We start from the raw sequence: 21807 nt of genomic DNA, 5'->3' as shown, positions 1-21807 counted from the left end.
AACATGAAAGGTGTAATAATTAGGCGATGCTTTATGTGTAGTTTTAGGGGGATAACATGAAAGCTGTAATAGCGGTTTCCCCATTTAATATTTGTTTAAAACTTACGGAAGGTTTTGAAAATGGAAGCCAAACCAAGCTGTAAGCATTTAAAAGTCTTTGCAATGAATGCACTTGCGAGTTATACAGATAAACAAATCAATCAAGATTATGTGAGAAAACACATGGGTGTGGGTCGCACCTGCACCTGCACCTGCAGTTAACCTAACTCCTTGATTGTTTCTCAACCACCTCCCACTATAATTCGCAACCCATTTAAAATTACCCTTTTCACTATCAGTTCATCACTCTATATCACACACTCGGACACTCACACTCTCTCTCTTCTCTATCGGATCATTATTGTTATGGAGGTGGCTGCTGTACCTGGAACATCACCATCTCTTCCGTTGAAAACCCGAATCACACTCGCTGTCATCTCCACCGTCACCGACGTCTCTCGCCGATCCGACGGCACCATCAACCGCAGTCTTCTCCGCTTCCTCGATATCAGAGCTCCACCGAATTCGAAACCCATCAAAGGCGTCAAGACCTCCGATGTCACCGTCGACTCCTCCCGCAATCTCTGGTTCCGCGTCTTCGTTCCCACCCAACCACCACCGTCCGGCGACCCCCTCCCCGTCATAGTCTTCTTCCATGGCGGCGGTTTCACCTACCTTAGCCCCGACGCCAAGGCCTACGACGCCGTCTGCCGCCGCTTTGCCAGCAAGATCCCCGCCGTTGTCGTCTCCGTCAACTACCGCCTCGCCCCCGAACACCGATACCCGTCCCAATACGACGACGGATTCGACGTCCTCAAATTCCTCGACGATAACGAAAAGAAATCCGAGGCCGCCTTGCCGGGAAATGCAGACATTTCTCGGTGCTTCCTCGCCGGAGATAGTGCCGGCGGAAATATTGCCCATCACGTCGCCAAAAGAGCCTGCGAGTCCAAATTCCGGAAATTGAAGGCATGGATGGATTAAGTTGCATAGAAATTGAAGGCATGAATACAATATATATATATATATATATATATATATTTTTCTGATGATTGAATTGAATTCAGGTGATTGGGTTGACGGCGATACAACCCTTTTTCGGAGGAGAGGAGAGGACGGAATCAGAGAGAGTGATCGGATCATCGGGTTATTTGGTGTCGCCGGAGCGGACAGACTGGCTGTGGAAGGTGTTTTTACAGGCGGGAGAGGGGGACAGAGATCACGAGGCGATCAACGTGAGCGGGCCGAGGGCGGCGGACATATCGGTGCTGACGGAGTTTCCGGCGACGGCGGTGGTGGTGGGAGGGTTCGATGCGTTGAAGGACTGGCAGAGAAAGTACTACCACTGGCTCAAGGCCTCAGGAAAAGAGGCACATCTGTGGGAGTACCCTAACATGATTCATGCATTCTATATCTTCCCTGAATTGCCTGAATCTGACCAACTTATTTCTCAGGTCAGAGACTTTGTTCACAACAAGTGCTCCTCCATGGTTGACCCTAGCTAGATCATAGGCACATCTGCTTTTGTTTTTTTGTTTTTTTTTTCTGTTTTTGTTTTGTTTTTATCTATTAAGTATTATACTAGTGCTTAAATTTTGTATGATTAAATATTCTATTGTTCTCTTTGTTTTTTTAAAAAAAAAATTCAAAAGTTCAAGACAGGCCTCTACGGAGACTCTGGAAGTTTTGAAATAGGAAAATGATTTTAGAACAGAGTAGATGTAGTCTTGAAGACAACTTAAAAGAATGGTGTTTGAACTCGGACTAAAAATTTCGTCAATGTTCCGGCTCGCTATACAAGTTTATGTTTATGCCACACGAGGGATTCACAAACATTTTTAATCTTAAAATTTGTTAAGACTTGGATTCGAAAAATACATTCATTATTGTTCCAATTGCGTGTACAAGACAAGAATGAAAGCAAAAGATGTGTAGCAAGATGTTTAATACATTGGATAAGAATCCAACCTGAAATCTCTAGTAATTTGACATGGTGATAAAATCATTCAATTACTCTTAATCCGGTATTTTGAGAATTGTGACTCAAAAGTATAATTAATACCCGTGGATCATGAAGTTCTTAGTGAGTATATGGCAAAGGGGTACATAATTTGTCATTTATTTATTTAATTATTAGCATACATAATTTGTCATTTATTATTTTAAGATTATAAAGCAGAAAGAAAAAGAGTAGTTTTTGTATGGGATTTTTGGGTAAAGTGGTGGTAATGAAAGTATTTTACAAAATCATGAATGTAGTTTAGGTATTTACTATTTCATGAACTAATTTCTAATTGAACCCCTTTTATAAGCTAAAATTATATTTTCACCCCTAAAATTTATTATATGCACAATTTATCCAAATAATAACTTTTAGAAATTCTATAATATTGTCTAGTAACACTTAGGAACTATTACACCTCATTAGAATTCGGAAATACAACATTTAGCCTTTAACGAAGAATAGAAAAACTTAGATCTAGAATTATTTTTATAGAAAATATTTTAGAAGCTAGACAACAAAGGTTTTAGTTAAGTTTATGAGTAAAATAGAGTTTAATAACCTAGATACCTCAATAAAACGACTCGGAGAAAACTTAGATTATATTAAAACACAAATTGATCATAATTCCAGTCCTAGAAATTTAGACAACAAAATTATAATTTCTGCTATTAAAGATAGAAGTAGTGATATTAAAAATATTTTGGATAATCAAAAAATAATTATAGACTATTTAAAATCACTAAAAGAAGATATCCAAAAGTTATTACAATAATTTATGAGCACCAGTAATTCTGATTACTTACAAGCCTTATCCGAGCTCTATAAAATAGATAAATAACCTATCAAATTTATAAGCTTTACGACAGACGTAAAATTAACCAATATATGTATTTGACAAAATAACTTTTTAATCCAATTATTACTCTAGTTATCTGAAAAGATTAATAAACTTAAAGAAAAATTAAAGGTATTGCAAGAAAATATTCCTAGAGAATCTTCTAAAGAAATAACAGGACTCTCAGATAAAATAAAAAATTTAAAATTATCAACTAATCATTTCTCGACTAAAAACACCAAGCAAGTAAATCTATTACAACCATATAAAGAATGGCCATTATCCTTAGAAAAGTCAAAGAAATAATGCATGTAGAAGATCTATATGATAATGAGCATGATACTCAACATTCTATGGAAAATGGAATGAAGAAAACTTCCATTGAGATTTCAAATGTCCAATTCTCCTTCAAATCCACAGCACTCCCCCAGAATAGGTAAAAGATGGAGCTGTAATTCTTGGACAACATAGGATCTACATTAATTCAGATCCAGTGGAAGTTCAGAACCAGTTACAACATACCCCTTTTGTTAACGATTTTCGTATACATATCTGTTGACCTTAAGGATTTCATCCAATGACAATCTAGGTGTTTTGATGATAACAAACCATTAATGGTGTTTAAGGACTAATGTTTACATTGAGTGTTATATAGATTATTCACATTCAAAGAATGACCTCAATGAAGCACTAAAGATCATTCAAAATATTCCATTATTTAAGATCACATCAAGGAAAGAAATGGATACAATGAAGACATGAAGTTGCAAGGAACAAAATGCAATGTCCAAAGATAGCTTGGACTTCAATGAGCAAGAAAGCAACTCAAAGGAAGAAAGAAAGCAATACTACCTCAAGCCTAAACGATCATGGACAATGCATGAAGAAAAAGGGGTAGATAGGATGGTGAGTGTTTTGGATTCAATGTCAAAGTATTTATGAATCCATTTGAAGCTCATCTCTATAGGATCATGCATATTATCATCATTCACATTTTCTTATATCCTTAGTAATAGACTTTGCACTTCATTCATAGATATTGTCATATGAAGTCTTTGCTAAGAAAGGGTTAGTTCAAGCTTGCATAAGCTTTGAAAGAACTCGCAACTTGAGCTAGAAATGCTAGGACCATGCACATTAATCATATGATTTACTTTGGTGTCTAGAAAGAAAAGGAAAATGCATTGAACTTAATATTTCATCTTTAAAGCCTTTGTTGCCATAATTTAGTAAATGACTCTAGTACACAATGAACTTGATATTTATCATCCTTATATGTCCCTAGACTCTTAGAAATAGGTCTTGAACTAAATTGAACTATTCATCAAAGTCCTAGGTGCTAGAAAGATGGTTATCTCAAAAGAAGCAATTTTCAGCCCAGAAAATTTCCAGACCAGCCTATGCTAAAACTGCTAAAACTATTTTTGTAGTTGAAATTTTTAAGTAAGGCTAGGTGCATTAGAAAGCTGACTTCGATCTCTTGAGTTTAGACTCAAATTTCACCTAAAAAGGACTTGAATTGAATAAGATATGAGCATTACAAAATGCATATCTCTGGTCTGCGAAAATTCTGACCAGGTTGCACTAAAATGACCATAACCATTTCTGTGGTTATAATTTTTGAGCAAGGCCAGTGGATTTAGAAAGCTGACTTCAAGGCAATAAATTTAGACTTAAATTTCACCTCATTTGGAGTTTCATGGACTGAGTTATGTCCATTTGAAGTCAAGCCATTTTCTGTCAAAATCCAAAACAAGGTGTTGCCTCCATGAAAACTAAAGCAAGCACATTTTATCAATTGGAGCCGCCTCCCATTTTTATTGGAGCCGCCTCCCAATTATAGGAGCCGTCTCTTTGCACTCCAGTAGCCAAATTATGTATCGTAGAATGCATTTTGTGAATTGGAGCCGCCTCCCAGTTATTGGATCCGCCTCCCATTTATTGGAGCCTCCTCCAATTTTTTTGTAGAGCCGGCTCTTCTAAGTTATTTGAATCTACAACGGCACTTTTCTGCATTTAAGTCTTCCAACTACTTCTAACAGACATATTAAGTTACGGCTGTCTATATAAGGAAGGCTCATTTTGCTGAAGCACATAGACCACCATTTTGAGAGACATAATATTACATTTCAAGAGAGCTTTTGTTCTCTCATCTTCTCATCTCTCTCATTCACTCTTATTCTATCTTGAGAGATTCTAGCAAAGATTAAAAGGGCTTTTGCTCTTGCTTTAATCTTCAGAGAGTTTTTGCTCTATTATTCACTTGAGAGATTATAAAAGCTTACATTCTTCACTTATATCATCTTCTCTCATTCATATCATTTATAGAGTTTGAGCTTCACTTATATTCATATATACTCTAGTTAAGAGCTAAAGTTTGTACATCAATCTTTGAGAGATATTTCTTGTGAGCTTGCACTTGTATATCTATCTTGAGAGAGACTTAATCTTGTATTTCAATTACAATCTTTTCTACAAACTTGTAAGGGTTGGTGTGACCCAAAAGAAGCCTAGGAGAAGGGTGTTCTCCTAGTAAGGAAAAAAAGCAAGGTCTTGCTTCATGTAAAGGTTTGCTCTCCACCCGCAAGGAGAAGATATATTGGATTGGGAAGCCTCGAGAGGGATCTTGAGCCGAGGAGTAGGAGTTTCCGAACCTCGCAAAAATCGCCGTGTTGTTGTTTGCAAATTTCTCTTCCCTTATCTCTCTTATAATTATGCTTTAATTGCTTATTCCATATCTTGATCTCATATCTTGATTATTGCATAATTACTTAAATTGTTGAATAGAAATTGTATTTCTATATATTGCGAAAATTATCCATTGTTTGGCATTGACTCTATTCACCCCCCCTCTAGAGTCAATTCTTGGGCAACAATATCGAACCAGCCACACATGACCATTTAATGTACTACAAAGCATATCAACAGCTTAACCCAAGTTTTAACCATGGTTTCAGATTTTTAGATCAAAATATTAATATGGAGATTTTTATCAAAACAAGAATTCCCTATGTCATCAAATCTCCCCCATATATCGAAATCTCACCAGAGGTAGTCGCTATTATGGATGAAGAAGAAGAATGCAACAAAAGGTTATATGCTCGTTATGAAGAAGGAAATAACAGCTCACCAGACAGCATTGAAGAAAGAAATCTTGTGACGGCCCAAGTTTTGTAAACCCGGTGCGTCAGTGATGACCAAAAGATAACCCGATAATGGATCCGAAATGCGGAAGCGAAAGGTGAAACAACGGTCTCTAGAGATACAATGCGTCTCTAAAACACCAATGTGACCATCAATGAGGTCACGGAACCCAAAGGAAACAAATGCAGAAGTGTTGTTTTAAAAACGGACAAAAAGAACCTAGGGGCAAAATGGTCATTTTGCAAAAATTGGATTCAGGTGCTATCGAGCACACCGCTGGAAAGACAATGACAAATTAGTCAAGTTCAAAAAAAATTTTACTCAATTTGGAGTCCGGACGGGAGAGAAAGGTCAAAAACAAAAATGATGTCGTGGCGACCCGACGAGGACAACCCACCACTGCTGCAACTAAGAGTAAAAACGAGCATCTAAACGGACTTTTTTGGAAAAACTCAAAGAAGAAACCCCTCCTAAAATCAAGTTTCCTACCCCGTTCGCGGACAGAAACAAACAAAAAAAAAAATGCATTGTAAAATGCCCAGAATGCCTCCAAGAAAATCAGGTCAAGAGGAAAAAAACTAATCTGAGCTACTGCCCAAGTTTTGGAAATAGGGCCTCGGGAGGTTTTTAAATTGCCTTAATTGAAAATGCAATCTTAAAATACACCCACAAGACCTCCGAAAGTTTCGGATCTTTCAAAAAAAAGTCGATGAATAGTACCAACTACATTTGTACTAAAAATTTGCAAAACCTGGTAGCAAGGATTTTTTGGAAAAATATTGATTTTTGAGGGCCAAGATGATATTTTCTGGAAAAACACAAAGAATAAACCCCCCTCAAAATTGAGTTTTCTACGTGACTCGCAAGGAAAAATGAAAAAAAAAATACATTGTGAAATACCCAAAATGCCCCTGGAACAGAATAGGGTAAAACTCCCAAAAAATGCTACTTAGAGTTTTTGTTTCATCAAAGAAGGTATTGTTTGCCAAAGTGAGCATGCAAGTGTATGTAATATGATAAAATAGATGTGCTATAATGGCCTATGGCCTCATTACAATACATTTACAACATTTAACATGTCAAACCTCCAAGTTAAAAAAATTACATTTCATAGACAAATCATGAACATGCTAACACTTGTATGTGAACAAGAATGCTTCTAAAGAAGCTCAATTCAGCAAATTACCCATGCAATTGCAATCTCCAATCTTGTATCATGTACCTGAAATATGCCCCAGTATCGTAAGGGTGAGTAACATAAAGCTACTCGTAGGAAATGAGCATGCATCGACCTACATTTTACAAGTGTACATGATTTAATCATTGTGGTTCATTCCACCTAACGTCTATGTCAAAGGTGAGACTCAGAGAGCATCCTAGCTACCTAAGATCATTTCTAGCATAAAACACATCCTTTATGCAATTTCAACAACACAAGAGCATGCTACACATAGCAACAAGATATAACATGCTTACACAAAGCAACTAGTTATAAATATGCTTACACAAAGCAACCAGATAGAAACATGCTTACACAAAGCAACTAGATATAGATTCTCAAAGTTATCAACTTGAAATCTAAATACTAAATCAACTAAATATAGCAATTTAGTATGGATGTACTTAACGACATCAAATCGCCAATAGCCAAAACCACAGTCACAATATAAACATGATTGATAACATGGAATTGAATGCGAAAACAAATAGTGGAAGACTTGGACATCAAAACTTGGAATTCTGCCAAGACTCAATGGTTATTCCAGGCATTAATCCATGGTCATAACACCCCTAGTGCGCACTATCTCAACGACTTAAAGGACTCACGTCCCCGTACTAGAGCCAAACTCTAGCCATCTCAGCTTAACAATGTTCCAAGACTCCAAAATAAATAAGTTAACAACTTATATACGTATTAAACAGTACACGAAACTACCTCCATGCACAAGTAGGTTGAAACCACACAACACATGCTCTAAATCCACAACTATTATAGAATGACAATGTCGAATCTTCAGAGCGCGATTCGTTATGCGCTATAATAACATCACATGATGAATCTTCAGTGTGCAACTCGTTACACGCTATAACAATATAATTCAATATTGAAAACATAAACTCATAAATTCATTATAAGTCAAAAGTCATGCTTTAAACATACTATCAATGACAAATACATGAGTTAATCAATAATACAATAGAAACGGAATTTAATCAATAAACTAATTAAATTCCCTAGATTTGAAATCTCAATCAAATGGCCTCCAATTAATGCATGTTAAACAACATAGCATGGTATCCACACACATTCACTAAAATCTCAAGTAGGCCGTAAGAACAATAAAGTGGAATTTAACTAAATCATGATAATCAAATCCCTAACTTTTAAAACAACATCAAATGGTTCCAAATTAACATATGCTAGAACATAAGTCATAGTTATCACAAATATCAAGTTAAACACTTAATTAGGCCAATGGAACCCTTAATTAGATTTTAATTAATCATTTTAATTAAAATCTCTAGATTTTCATACTTGTCCAAATGCTCTCAAATTAAAGTATGTTAAACAACATGCCAAGACATAATTTAAAAGCATATCACAAGTCAATTTCAAGTAAGGTACGGCCATGGGATTTAATCTTTCACAAAAGATAAATATTAAATAAAAGTGCAATTCTTATTCAATTAATCCCAATTTAATATATGTCAACAAACATAATAAAACTAGATTTTCTAGCATGTCACAATTCAAATCAAAATTATATATCATCATGAATTTTAAATCTTATACAAAGAAATAAAAAATAATAACTTTCAAGATTTGATATAAGGCATATATATAAGTTGTATAATCATGCTAAACACTCAATACAACACACACAAAAGCCTAAAACATTCCCTACCTCAATTTGAGATGAAAATCTCAAAAGCCATCAAAATGTACAACTCTGAATCCAACGAAACTACTAGGTTTTGTCAGGAACTACACCGTGCACATAACCCCCATGAAAGCCCCATCAAAATCACAACTTGACATGAAAAGCAAACTCAAAATTTGGCTAGAAATGGGTTCCAATAAGGGTGAAAGATAGAGCACGGCGAGGGGAACAACAAACGTTAAGGCCGAAGACTTTCCATCAAGGAAAAGTGAACCAAAAGAGGAGAGAGAAGATGGTAGCACCCCTTGGGCTACCATGGGAGCTCCAGGTCGTGCTTGAAGAGGGAGAAGATGAAAAATGAAATATCTCACCCCCCTTTTATAGAAATCTCAAAAAGTGCCCCGAACGGGCCCCGCTGGGTCCGAAAAAGTAAAATTTGAGCAGACGCGCTTAAATGGAAAAACTTTGTGAACAAAAAAGATTCAAAATGAGAAAATATGAATAACAGAAGAAACGGTGTCAAAAACAAAGTCCCGAGCAGAAAGTTATGTCCAAAACAAGTTTGGCGCAAACTAGGGCCAAAAACCCTAAAACTGGAAAACATCGACCAGGAGGAAATTCCAAGAGTACACAACTCAATAAAAGTGAAAATGAATCCCGAACGAGGATCCAGGCTCAAAACAAGGCATTTAGCAACAACTTTCATTAATTGCACAACGGCCCCTCCAAAAAGTGAAAACTGCACTTATGGCCCAGAATGAAAATATCTTCCAAAAATATTTTTTTAAAAACCCCTGAAATAAAATATCTTCAAAAGATATTTACAAAAAGCACCCCAAGAAAAGAAAAAGATTCCAAAGAACTTTGCATCCATGCCCCTACGGACACCGGGAGCAACCAGAGTACCTTTCTGCAAAAGTAAAGATACGTATTTCATGAAAACCACTGAGAATGAAGATACGTGAAGTCAGAAACCAACTCCGAGCGCAAGAAGTGTGGTTATGCCAACAAAGTGACAAACGGGGAAAAGACAAAATAGGAAAAATGACGAAATAGGGAAAAGGACAAAAAGTGAATACTGTCGAAAAACAAAAAATGTGGAAACGACTCGGTCCTCAAAGGAAGTTGTCAATCCACAGAAAAGAGTCTCAGAAATCACTCCAGAACACTCGAGACAACACTAATCAACAAGAAACCCAACTCAGAAAGGAAAGACAACGGAAAAAAAAAATTATCTGTAACAATCCGGGTCATTACAAATCTCTCCAATATGCTAGAAGTATAATAATTTCTTCAGAAGAATCCAGAGAGCACTCCAAAGTCAAAAAGGCCACAATAGACTCCACTATCAAGGACCATTTGTAGATAAAAATCCACTGAAAGCAGATTCTGAAGAGATAAAAATCCACCAAAAGCAGAATCTGAAGACACAAATGTCAAAAGGCAATAGTTTAAAGATAAAGGTGTCCAGCAATAAGTCAAGATATCTTATCTCCAAAGTATCTTTCATCTCAGTCATCTATACAGCATCGCAATCTCAAACGTTAATGCATCTCTCAGTTCACTCTATAAAAGGAGCCACTCAACTCAAGAAAGCATCATCGAGTTTTAGCTTCCATTAAGCATTCCATCCTTCAGCAATAGCTTCCTAGTATGTTTCCTTTTGTGATTTCTTTCAGTGTGTTTCCTTTTGTAAAAAATTATGTGAGAGTGCATCCATGTATAAACAGTGTGTATCCATGTACATAGTTTTCATGAAATAAATCATCTAGTTTGCTCTTATTTAAAAAATTCTTTTTCCTTATTTAGTATTCTCAGTTCTTTCGGGCAAAAGATTTTGGTTGACAAAAAGATCAAATATATAGATTTTATTTAGTCAGACAGTGTAGATCCTAGAATTTTCTTGAATCCAACTAGTACACGCAGCCATAGTTTTATTTTGACAATTTCTTTTGTTAATTGACTCGAACTGTTAGCTTGTTGACCCAATAGTGTCGGTGCTTTGGCATTATTTCAGGGCGTTATCAAAGCATTATCAGGTTGGCAGTCATTTCTATGATTTAATTGTTAAATTTATCTCTATGTTATTGCATGTTTCTATCTTGGTAGCATTCGATTTAATTTTGGTATCAGAGCCATACTGTTTCGTTAAATGAAATTTATATATAAGATCTTTTGTCTAAAAAAGTCTATAAGTCTAATTTAATCTACTGTAAAATATTAATCTATTGTGAAAAAATATTTTATTCAAAGATCTTTCCATATATTAAATTTATTTCATGTTTTAAGGCTTTTATGTTAAAATAGTAGTGTTTTGGGTCATTAGAGTAATATAAATTGTTGTGTGGTCCAAAGTAGAAACTAAGTTCATTTATTAGAAATAGTTTGTGGGGTCCTCCCCATATTTTGTTGTTTCATGACTTTGACTTCATGATAGTGTAGTATTTGCCCCTTAAGTCCATGTATTGATAGTTATCCCTTTTTGTATTGTCTGATTATTTATAAGTATTTATTTATTTTGCTAAATTTCACTTACCGCTCTTGAGTATATTCCCAAATGGGTACATAATTTTTCATTTACCATTTTAAGAAAAAGAGGAAAAGAGCAAGGGTAATGTATAGAAAAACTTTCCATTTTAGAGTGATGGAGAATTTTCTGTACATACACTATTTTCTTAATATTCAAAATTTACCCTCATTCCCTTGAAGTTATAAAAGTATGTAGACCCATCATAGAAGGATATATTTGAAAATTCATTTCTTACCACTATAATAATAATAATAATAAATATTACAAACTATACTCTTAAAAAATTATATTCCCAAAAAGGGATATTTTGTGGGACAGAGAGTATATTTCTCATCAGATGCCTCGATAACCTGGTGGATTAGTATCTTCGGTGGACTTTAGAGTGTCAGATTTCGACTCTCTACATCTACTAATCTAACTTTTAACACTCTTGACTTAAAAAAAAATTAAAAATATAAAAATATTTCTCCCTATCGTTGTCAATTTTGCCTTTTTAATGCCTGACAGGACAATATGTGATTCAGGGGCAAAATAGTAAAATCATATAGCCCAAAGGCCTATTCGAGTTCTATTTTGAGTTCCAGACCGATCTCAGCAACATGAAATCCAGTTCTGATCAACCAAGAGAGGGGGTGGGGTGAATTGGTTCTTGTATAAACTTTTCTTCTTTATATGAACAATACAATGTGATGAGAATAAAGTCTGAAACAACAATCTCACACACACTCACAAGTACTCAGTGCATTTACAAGGAAAACCCTTTTAATAGAGAAAAACCTTCGTTCTTGGCCTCAGCCAATAAAATCTCCACTAGTTGTATGCAAGTAGTTACACATTCAGCTGTCTCACTCTCTGCACACATACTAGCACCACTAAGTGTACTTTGTACTCCCCCTGTCCTAAGCAACCCTCCTTAGACCCTGCAAGCTCTCATAACTCACCAAATATATATAAAAAGATGTATTACAATATTACTTAAGCTATTACACAAGATAAGAGTGAATAATCAGCTCAAACTGTCAACACAAGTCCCCCTATCTTCATTCTGCTGAAACTAGGGTTTGAGGGGTAAAATAGGAATTTCGTGTCCCACAAACTCAGAGATGGAATCTGACAAGTCTCGCCCCTTCCTCTAAGTGATTAAGAAAAAGGACTTTTTAATGCGAGACGTCGCTTCACAAGGTCAAAATATGAATGTGGTTTAAGAAGCCTTTTCTAGTCAAATTTACATTTATAAAACCACTACTACAACTAATGAAGTATAGTGTGTAGGGATCGTCCGCAAGGATTATACGTGTTGGAATTTAATTTCGACTCTACTGTACCAATTGATTGCAAAGGAGGGTTGGTTGGTTGATTACTCTAGAAAACAATTAATTAAAATGCAATTAAAGTAAACTAGTGAGAGATAGGGATTTAAGAGATATGAAGAGAGGTCTTAGGGTGTTGGAATCACCACTAAGCTCATATAATTAACCACTTGCTTTCCATTAATGGGGAATACATTCTTGCAATCTAGATGTGGCCACAAACATAAACACAATTTGCATGTAAAAGTGTGAACTGTCTAATGCAAGAGTGAATTGTCTACCTAACCAACAAGTAAACTAAATATAGAACAACCCACCAAGACAAAGGCATAATCCATCAATTAATTAACAAAGAAAGTATACATCAATCTAGAGAATCATAGAATTTGCAATAATAAGTGTGAAGTATCAAACCAAGCAAAGATTGTCTACCTACCTACAAGCATGAATTAAATTGTAGAACAACCCATCAAATGTAGGCATAATCCATCAAATTAATTTACAAACCCATTCAATGAAAACCATGCTTAGCCATCACTAAATTCTTAATTAATCACACATAGACATGCAACTAACATAAAAAATTTAGTGTAGAGATCAATTCCCAAATAATCACACATAAGATAACATATAATTAAAATAGAGAATCATAAAGAAGAATTAAATCAACAATCACAAGGCTAACCACTAATCACACAATATATATAAAATCCCAAATAATAGAAATACAAGGGTTTAGATTACACATGACTTAGGGCTCATCCAAGCCTTAAGTGTAGATTTAGCCAATCATGGAGGAGGTGGATGTGGTCATGAAACCCTCAAGGGTAAGCTCCAAACATGGCTCCATCTTCTTCTTCCTTTTGTTCTTCTTCTTCTTTGAAGCTCTAGAGATGTGTTCTTGAGTGCGCCTCCACTTTCCTCTTTTCTTTTAACCCTAATCTCTAACTTTCTAGAGAGAAAAACTATAACAATATAGAAATTACAATGTAAAAATATGAATCTTCCTACAAAAATGGTTCAATCCCTCTTATATGCAAGGCTTTTAGAGCCCAAAAATGTGAGAACTCGGCCCTTGGATCTTCCCTTTCAAGCATGACCCGAGTTGGTTTGAAATGAGCTTTAGATCTGCTTTTTAATAACTTCAATGAATAGTTCGATCGATCCAACCAATGGCGTGATCAATCAGAGGTATAGTGTGATTGATCAGGGTTCGATTGATCCAACTTGGCAGTTTTCAGCATCAGCCTCTTTTTTACTCCAAATTAGCCCCCTTTTGCTCCAGATTCTCACTAAGACTTAGTTTGACTCCAAAAAGGCCTCAATGGACCAAAATTGGCCCGTTTTAACTTTATTGACCTGAAATAGACAAAAACACAAATAAATACTAAAACGAAAAAATTAAGATAGATGAATGGACTAAAATACCCTCGCTTAGGTGCTAAAATGCGGTACATTTGAGCACTCATCAGAATCCACAGCCTTGTATCTTCATTAAAGACATGCTCAGATGATAATAATGATGAATATAACATATATACACAATTACAAATCAATTACAGGCTCAGTTCTGCATAACCTTCAAAACTAGGGTTTTACAAGGTCAAAAATTGTATTGACCTTAATTATTTGCAAACCTCATGTATTTCCGAGCTTAAATCAAGCTTTGATCATTACAAATAATCTCATAAATGAGTGTTCATAATCACCTCTCTTTTCACTCTCAATGCAGCTTACTTTTAGGGTTAACTTAAATGCTTAAACCCTAGAAATTTCCATAACAGCATGTATATAATACATCATGAATACAAATCCTATCTCAAAGAGGAAATATATGTGTCACATTAGACACAGAATAATCTGTAATTCCCTTATGAATGTACTATAATGCCCCTGCCACCTTTTCAGAAAATATCTTTAATATGGAAGCTCATTGACAGCCGTGTATATATATGTATATGAATGTATAACAAGTTAATCACTAAGCAAAGAGTGACAGCCTGCATACTCTCATACTAGGATGATAGGACACGTGTCACAAGAGTTCTCGACAATTTTGTATTGACCAAAATGCCCTTGCAGTGACACTTGTCAATATATATTGCCTTTTACAGCTGAAACTGTGATCACTTGATCAATTTGTGAATATAAGCAATTCAACACAATGTACCATCATACACAAAAGTATTATGATATAACACATATGTGAAAAGACCTAATTACCCCTTAAATACTCTATAGCAAAATATCATTGTTTGTATTAGGGTTTTTACCTTGAGAGGTCTGCAGAGAGAGTCTTCAAGACAATGTACATTTCTTAGATCATTTAATAGTCTTCTCAACATTGTGAAATAACCAAGCTACCCCTGTAAATCAATTGCATGCACTGTTCAAGCCAGAAATCACTTAGAATTCAATGTAGAGATCATGTGATAGACTTTTTGACATTTAAAAGGGCAAACCTTAATTCAAATGTGCGACCAACAATCTCTCCCTTTTGCGAATGTCAAAAACCAAAATATGCTTGAATATCAATAAGGCACTTAAATAATCAACAATGCACCAATAAACAGTAATGAAACATACCACAGGATACATATATATCCTTGATTAAGGTCTTTTTCTCCCCTTTTTTGACATTGAAAGTCAAAAGGTAAAAGGACCAACAATGTTAAGAACTAGAATGAATTAGGAACAACCCTGAGAAGATCTCTGAGAGTTGAAAACCTCTGTGGTAGCAATGACTTTTTTTAAGATATATACAAGTTGATCTTCTGCTGGTACATATGTAATGTTAATCAGCCCTTTTTGAACCTTGTCTCTAAGAAAGTGGTATTTGATATCAATGTGCTTGCTCCTCTAGTGCAAGGTAGGATTCTGGCTAATGGCGAGCATAAACTCCCCTGGGAAGGTGAAAAGACGCTTCGAAAATTCCAATTGCCAGAGCTCGAGCATTTCTCAAAATACTCGAGCATAAATCCACCTGGGAAGATGAAAAGTTACGTCGAAAATCCAAGACCAAAATGCTTTTTTTGGTTCTAGAAAAGATTGTTGGTAAAGAGCAAAATGCTTTTATTGGAAAGAGAAAAATCCAAGATAATATTATTATTGCCTCTAAATTGATGGGAGGTTTTGGAGCCAAGACAACTCAACCTACCCTTGCTTAGAAGGTTGATCTCAGGAAAGCTTATGATTCAGTCCAATGGAACTTTGTGATTAGTTTACTACAGCTTTATGGTTTCGGAACTAAATGAATTAGGTGAATTAAAGTTTCTATCTCTACAGTGTGGTTTTCTTCACTTGTGAATGGGAGTCCTCATGGTTTTTTTCAGCCTTCTAGAGGGATTAGGCAAGGTTGCCCTCTCTCCCCTTTGTTATTCACTATTGTAAATGAATATTTATCTTTCATGTTTGAATATGAATGTCGATATGGTAATTTGATTGTTTCTCATGCTGCTAGAAGGGCTAAGAGTATGGTTACTGACCAATGTTTTCCTGATGACTTATTTATGGTGGTGAGATCTAACATGGCTTCAATTTTTACCCAGAAAAGAATGATGAAACACTTTGTAGAGGTGTCTGTTTGGTGGTGAATACTAAAAAATCTAAAGTTTATTTCACTAGATCAATTAGAAGAAAGTCAGTTATTTTGAGAATCTTGGGTTGTAGACAAGGTTCTTTGCCGTTTACCTACTTCGGACTACCAATTTCTGATAGGGGTCTCAAGAGATTGGACTGTAAACCTTTATTGGACAAGATTATTGCTACAACAACAAGGTGGGTAGGTATGAATGACGAGTTTATATTTATGGATTTTGTCGTTGCTCTTCTACACTTCGTACAAAAATAAAAGAAATACTTGCAAAGACTAAATTAACAATTAAATAGTGATAAGAAGGGTCAAACACACATCCAAGATTTGAACTCAAAATTAAAACCAAAATTGAAGGAACAACCCTTATAAAACAATTTAATGATTTTTTACTAATGAACTAAAAATAAAATAAATCAATAAGATGAAATAAATATTTGATCAAGAAAAATCTCAAGGAAAGAATCCACCACCACAACTTACTATAAATAAATTTGTATATTTCTCTTTATGTAAATTTTCCTATTGTAAGCAAATCACTTCACTAGTCCAATTACAACTTGGAAAGATGAAGGAAAATTATAGCGTGAAATAACAATTGCTTGAGAACATATTTTACTTAATCTGATATATCTTTGGTAAATAGAAATAGGCATTCTCCGAATTACCATTAATTGGCAAACACGAATAATCCTCTATCTAATTTTTCTATCAAAATAAGAACACAGAATAGAAGAGTAGAGTAATGCTCTCAAAAGAAAATTTCATAAAAGAATTAAACTAAATTTAATTCTATTTCAGCCATGGAGCTTCATCACTCCCTTAAGAAGGGGTGTTTAAGCTAGTATAATAAGAAAACAAAATAAAGAAATAAAAACAATCTTCATAACAAAAATTATAAAAAATAAATTGAAGACAAAAATTCTCTAACTTTTATTACTTTATCTCACTAACAATTTACATGTAACCTCCTCTGCATATGTTCCTATTTATAGAGTTTAGAATGAAACGGGAGGGAAAAATTCTAATTACAGAAGTGAAAATAAAATAAAATAAAATCTTCCTAGAATCTTGCTGCTTTCCAATTACGAATTATATGCTTTCCAATTTGGCTTGATATCTTTGACTTGATGTGCTTTCCAATTTCGAATAATATCTTTTCCAATTTGGCTTGATCTTTGTTGATTTGATGGAAAAGTTAAATTTGAATTGAACTTTCATTAATCTTGTAATATGACATTTTTGCTATTTTTGTCTCTTTTCTTCTTATTCCTAAATCAGCCCCTATAAAATATGAAAAGTAGGGATAAAAACATTTATTTAATAAAAATATTAATTAATCATTTATTATTAAGTATAAAATAACAAGTTTTGTGCGCTTATCAATGAACTTATCATTGGCTGGGAGAATTGAATTAATTAGAGCTGCAGTGACTCCTATGGTTCTCTACTGGTATTCAGTTTTCTCTATTCCAACTGCTGTGGTGAACATTATTGAAAGAAGGGTGAGAAATTTTGCTTGGGGTCATGATTACAACACTGTGAAATTACATGGTGTTAGGCGTTGAATGTTATACATTTTAGCCCCTTTAAGTACTTGTTTTATTCTCTTAATAATAGTTTATTTGTGATTTTATATTGTTTTATTGTTTTTATTTATTTCAGGGCTTTAATTGTAAAATCAGTTAAGACCGGTGATTCTGAGCTTTAAAAGATGACATTCCGTATGACCGAGCAATGTTGAAGATCCAAGTCTAATTATACTTAGAAAATAGTCCAAAATAAGCCACAAATTGATGAGAATGGAAAGAAGAAGAAAAGGAAAAATCCTACCTTTCATTGTCCATAAAACCATACACCCATATACTAAATTAAATCACCATTAACCAACTTGTCGTGACCCAGGTTTTGATTCAAGACGATGAGTCAGTGATGAACTGCGGATTGACCTGATAACGGATCCAGATGCGGAAACAAGTAACAAGACAATGGTCTTCCAAGGCATAAGACACCTCTAAAACACTAAGATGACCCTCCATGAGGTCAAGGAACTCAAAGGAAATAAAAACGTGGGAGCAGAGGATAAACCTAGGTCTCTAGAGATACGAACCATCCTTAGGACACCAGAGTGACGTTCCATAAAGTCACGGAACTCAAGGAAATAACCGGAAGCGGAGACTGGGATGAGAAGGTCAAATGATACCTTATGGCACCAATGACATCCAAGAGGACAATATATAGTTCAAACTAGATCACGTAAGCCATTAAATGGCTTAAACAAGATGAACAAGGTCAAGTGGGAGCGAATGAAACAAGGTTAACCTGTCTAGGCAACAAACCAAATCAACTCACAAGGCAGCTCCATTTCGGTCGACCGAAATGGAGCATCTGTCTGCCGAAATGAGCTAGGAGAAAAGAGAAGAAAGAGCTCCCAGTTCGGTCGACTGAAGTGACAAACCGGTCGACAGGTTTGAGGCTCGAGATGAAAGATGGGGCTTCGGTCGACCAAAGTAGAGAACCGGTTGACCGAAATAAGCCTCTACAGTGAAAAAGGCTACTGGAGTTGGAGTTTTTGCTGAACAATTGAAACCAAAGGAGAATCGGTCAACCGAAATCGACCGAAGTAGAGAACCGGTCGACCGAAATAAGCCTCTACAGTGAAAAAGGCTACTGGAGTTGGAGTTTTGGCTGAACAATTGAAACTAAAGGAGAATCGGTCAACCGAACTGGCATTTCGATCGCCGAAATGCCTCGAGAATGTGCATATGAACCTGTTATGCATCAAAAATGAAGAAAAGACCCTAAGTCTTATTTGAAACCCCCATGGCATGATCAATTTGCATTATAAGCTAATGTGTGATGATGTGAACATACACGCAAGTGTAATATGACATTTTAAACATGCTACTATGGCCTATGGCCTCATTACATTCCATTTACAAGATTTGACATGCCAAACCTCCAAGTTAGGAAAAATTACATTTTTAAACAAAAGGTAACGCCAAATGAGTACAAGTGAAAATATAAACATGCTTGGCCCTTGGCCTCATGTCATACATATCAAATACTTTGAAAAGAGTGCACTCATGTACACTTTACGTAAATGGAATCAAAGAATACAAGTTTGATACAAAAGGCTACAATAATGGCACTTCATGCTAACACTTTCATGAAATGGAAACTCGAAGCTACAAGCCATCCCAACGAACGACAAGCATCACGAACCAAGTCTTTATACCTAAACAAATCCCCTAGTAACTTCGGGGTGAGTATACAAGTTTACTCATAGAGAGTGAGCATGCATCGACTCGATTTCTTTAGAGATTTTTAGACAATATGGAACAGTTCAAAATGGTCATACCACCTATCGTCTATGTCAAAGGTGAGACTCAGGGAGCATCCTAAGCTACCTTAGAGTGTAAACAACAAAAATCATAATATATATACATAAATGAAATGAGTCAAGGCTGGAATAATCCAAGGAACATGATAAGAAGGATACTTGAAGGATATTAGAACATAGATCAACATGGATTGCATTATCAATACAATGAACATGATTGGGACATACCAATTAACACGACAAGAAGCATACTCGGATACAAGTTAACAAGAGTTACATTATCAATGCAATTAACATGATTGGAGCATTCCAATTAACATGATAGGTGTAACACGCGAAATCAAGAACAAGGCATAATATCTATGCAATTAAACAAAGATGGAACATTCCATAAAACACAAAAAGTGTTATATATGAAATCAAGAACAGGGCAAAATATCTATGCAAGTAAACAAGATTGGAGTATTTCACATAACATGAAAATTTTAAATCTTCAAGGAATAGCAACTTGAAATTTAAAGAGTGAAATCAACCAATGTGGAAAACTCGGATATCGCCCGAATTAAAATTGTACTCTTGAGATCACTTTAGAGCTACAAACCCATGAGTACCTTTCCCCTAGTGCACATTATAGTGTATGAGGACATTCCCCCGTACTAGAACCAAGTCCTAGCCATGTCAATTCTTGATTGATATCCCAAGTCCTAAAATCAACAAGTTGTGCAACCAAGATTGTATCAAAATACAAGAAATGCATTAACCACGTTTCATGCACAACTAAGATTTTGGAACACACAAGTCATGCCCTAAGTTCATCAACTATCACCACATGTGAAATGTCAAGAAATCATAGTGTGCATCAATATATATTAGAATCAAGATATATATAGCACATAGAATCCATTAAAGGAAAAGTACCACAAGTATAAGATATAGGATTCAATTACTCACTAAACCACACGTGTAATTAAACCATTCCAAGACAAATGTGCATGTTCATTAAGTACATTAATGAAACCTAGATACGAGGAGTCACGAAGCTAGATAAAAAGATGAAGGTACATGAAATACAAGTCCGATTCATAAGTTAACACGAGTTCAATATCAAAGCATGATTAACGCGATGGAAGCATATAAGGAAATTTAATCTACTTAAGAGATTAAATTGTCAAGATTACAAGACAAGTCAAGGATCATGTCAAGGACAAGTCTAATGTCAAGTTACAAGTTCATTTCATACAATATATAGCCATGTGAATTAAGTCCCATATAAAGGAAATAATAGAATATAAGTTTCAAAACTTATCCAGTTATTCTCAACTGATACACGTGAAGGAAATTGTCATGGAAATTATGAATGCCAAGTTAGAAACTTAATCTAGACTTAGGAGCGACTGAATTGATTTAAATTAATCCTTTTAATTAAAATCTCTAAGTTTTGAAATTCATCCAAATGATCTCAATTTAATATATATTATACAACATGTCAAGACTTGATTAAAAAACATGATACAAGTGAATTCTAAGCAAGACACAGCCATGGGTATTAAACTTTAATACTAGAAAAATAATAAATGAGAAGTTTCAAAACTTAATCAAATATTCTAGATTTAATATATCTAAAACTATATGACTTACATATCAAAAATATCAAGTCGGAATTCCAATGGAGTGAATAGTACACTCGGAATAAATTAATTAATCAATTAATTAAATATTCTCTAGATTTCAAAACACCTCCGATTACTCTCAAATTCACCTATGTTGAAGAGCATGCTAGGGCCTAATATAATATGCTAACACATATTGATTTCAAGCTAGTTAAGGCCACATGAATTAATCTTTCATTTAAGATAAATATTAAATAAAATCTTCATTTCTTGTCCAAAAACTCTCAATTTAATATATGTCAATGATCATGTCAAAGGGTAATATCCTATTATGCCACATGTTTAAAACAAACTATGGACAACCGGGAAAATCAAATCTCATTCAAGAAAATTAAATAATAAAATCTCTAGATTTTATATTTAAGCATGTAAACAAGTTGTATTAGCATCAATATCATACAATATAACAAGAACATAAATTGTAACACCCCTACCTCGATTTGAGATGAAAATCTCA

General features: G+C 34.9%; 1 protein-coding gene across 1 annotated transcript; it reads left to right on the top strand.

The window, feature by feature from the left end:
- Positions 1–285: 285 nt before the first annotated feature.
- LOC132303123 (probable carboxylesterase 18) lies at positions 286–1698 on the top strand. The gene is made up of 2 exons (XM_059800226.1): positions 286–1008; positions 1107–1698. The coding sequence occupies exons 1-2, from the start codon at positions 406–408 to the stop codon at positions 1542–1544; spliced, it is 1041 nt and encodes a 346-aa protein (XP_059656209.1). The 5' UTR covers positions 286–405; the 3' UTR covers positions 1545–1698.
- The last annotated feature ends 20109 nt before the right edge of the window (positions 1699–21807 follow it).

The sequence above is a fragment of the Cornus florida genome, unplaced genomic scaffold (assembly GCF_030987335.1).
Source record: "Cornus florida cultivar Cherokee Brave unplaced genomic scaffold, ASM3098733v1 CherokeeBrave_3.0.0_Hap2_Chr04, whole genome shotgun sequence".
NCBI classification, from domain to species: domain Eukaryota; kingdom Viridiplantae; phylum Streptophyta; class Magnoliopsida; order Cornales; family Cornaceae; genus Cornus; species Cornus florida.
This window is presented reverse-complemented; position numbering and strand designations above follow the sequence as displayed.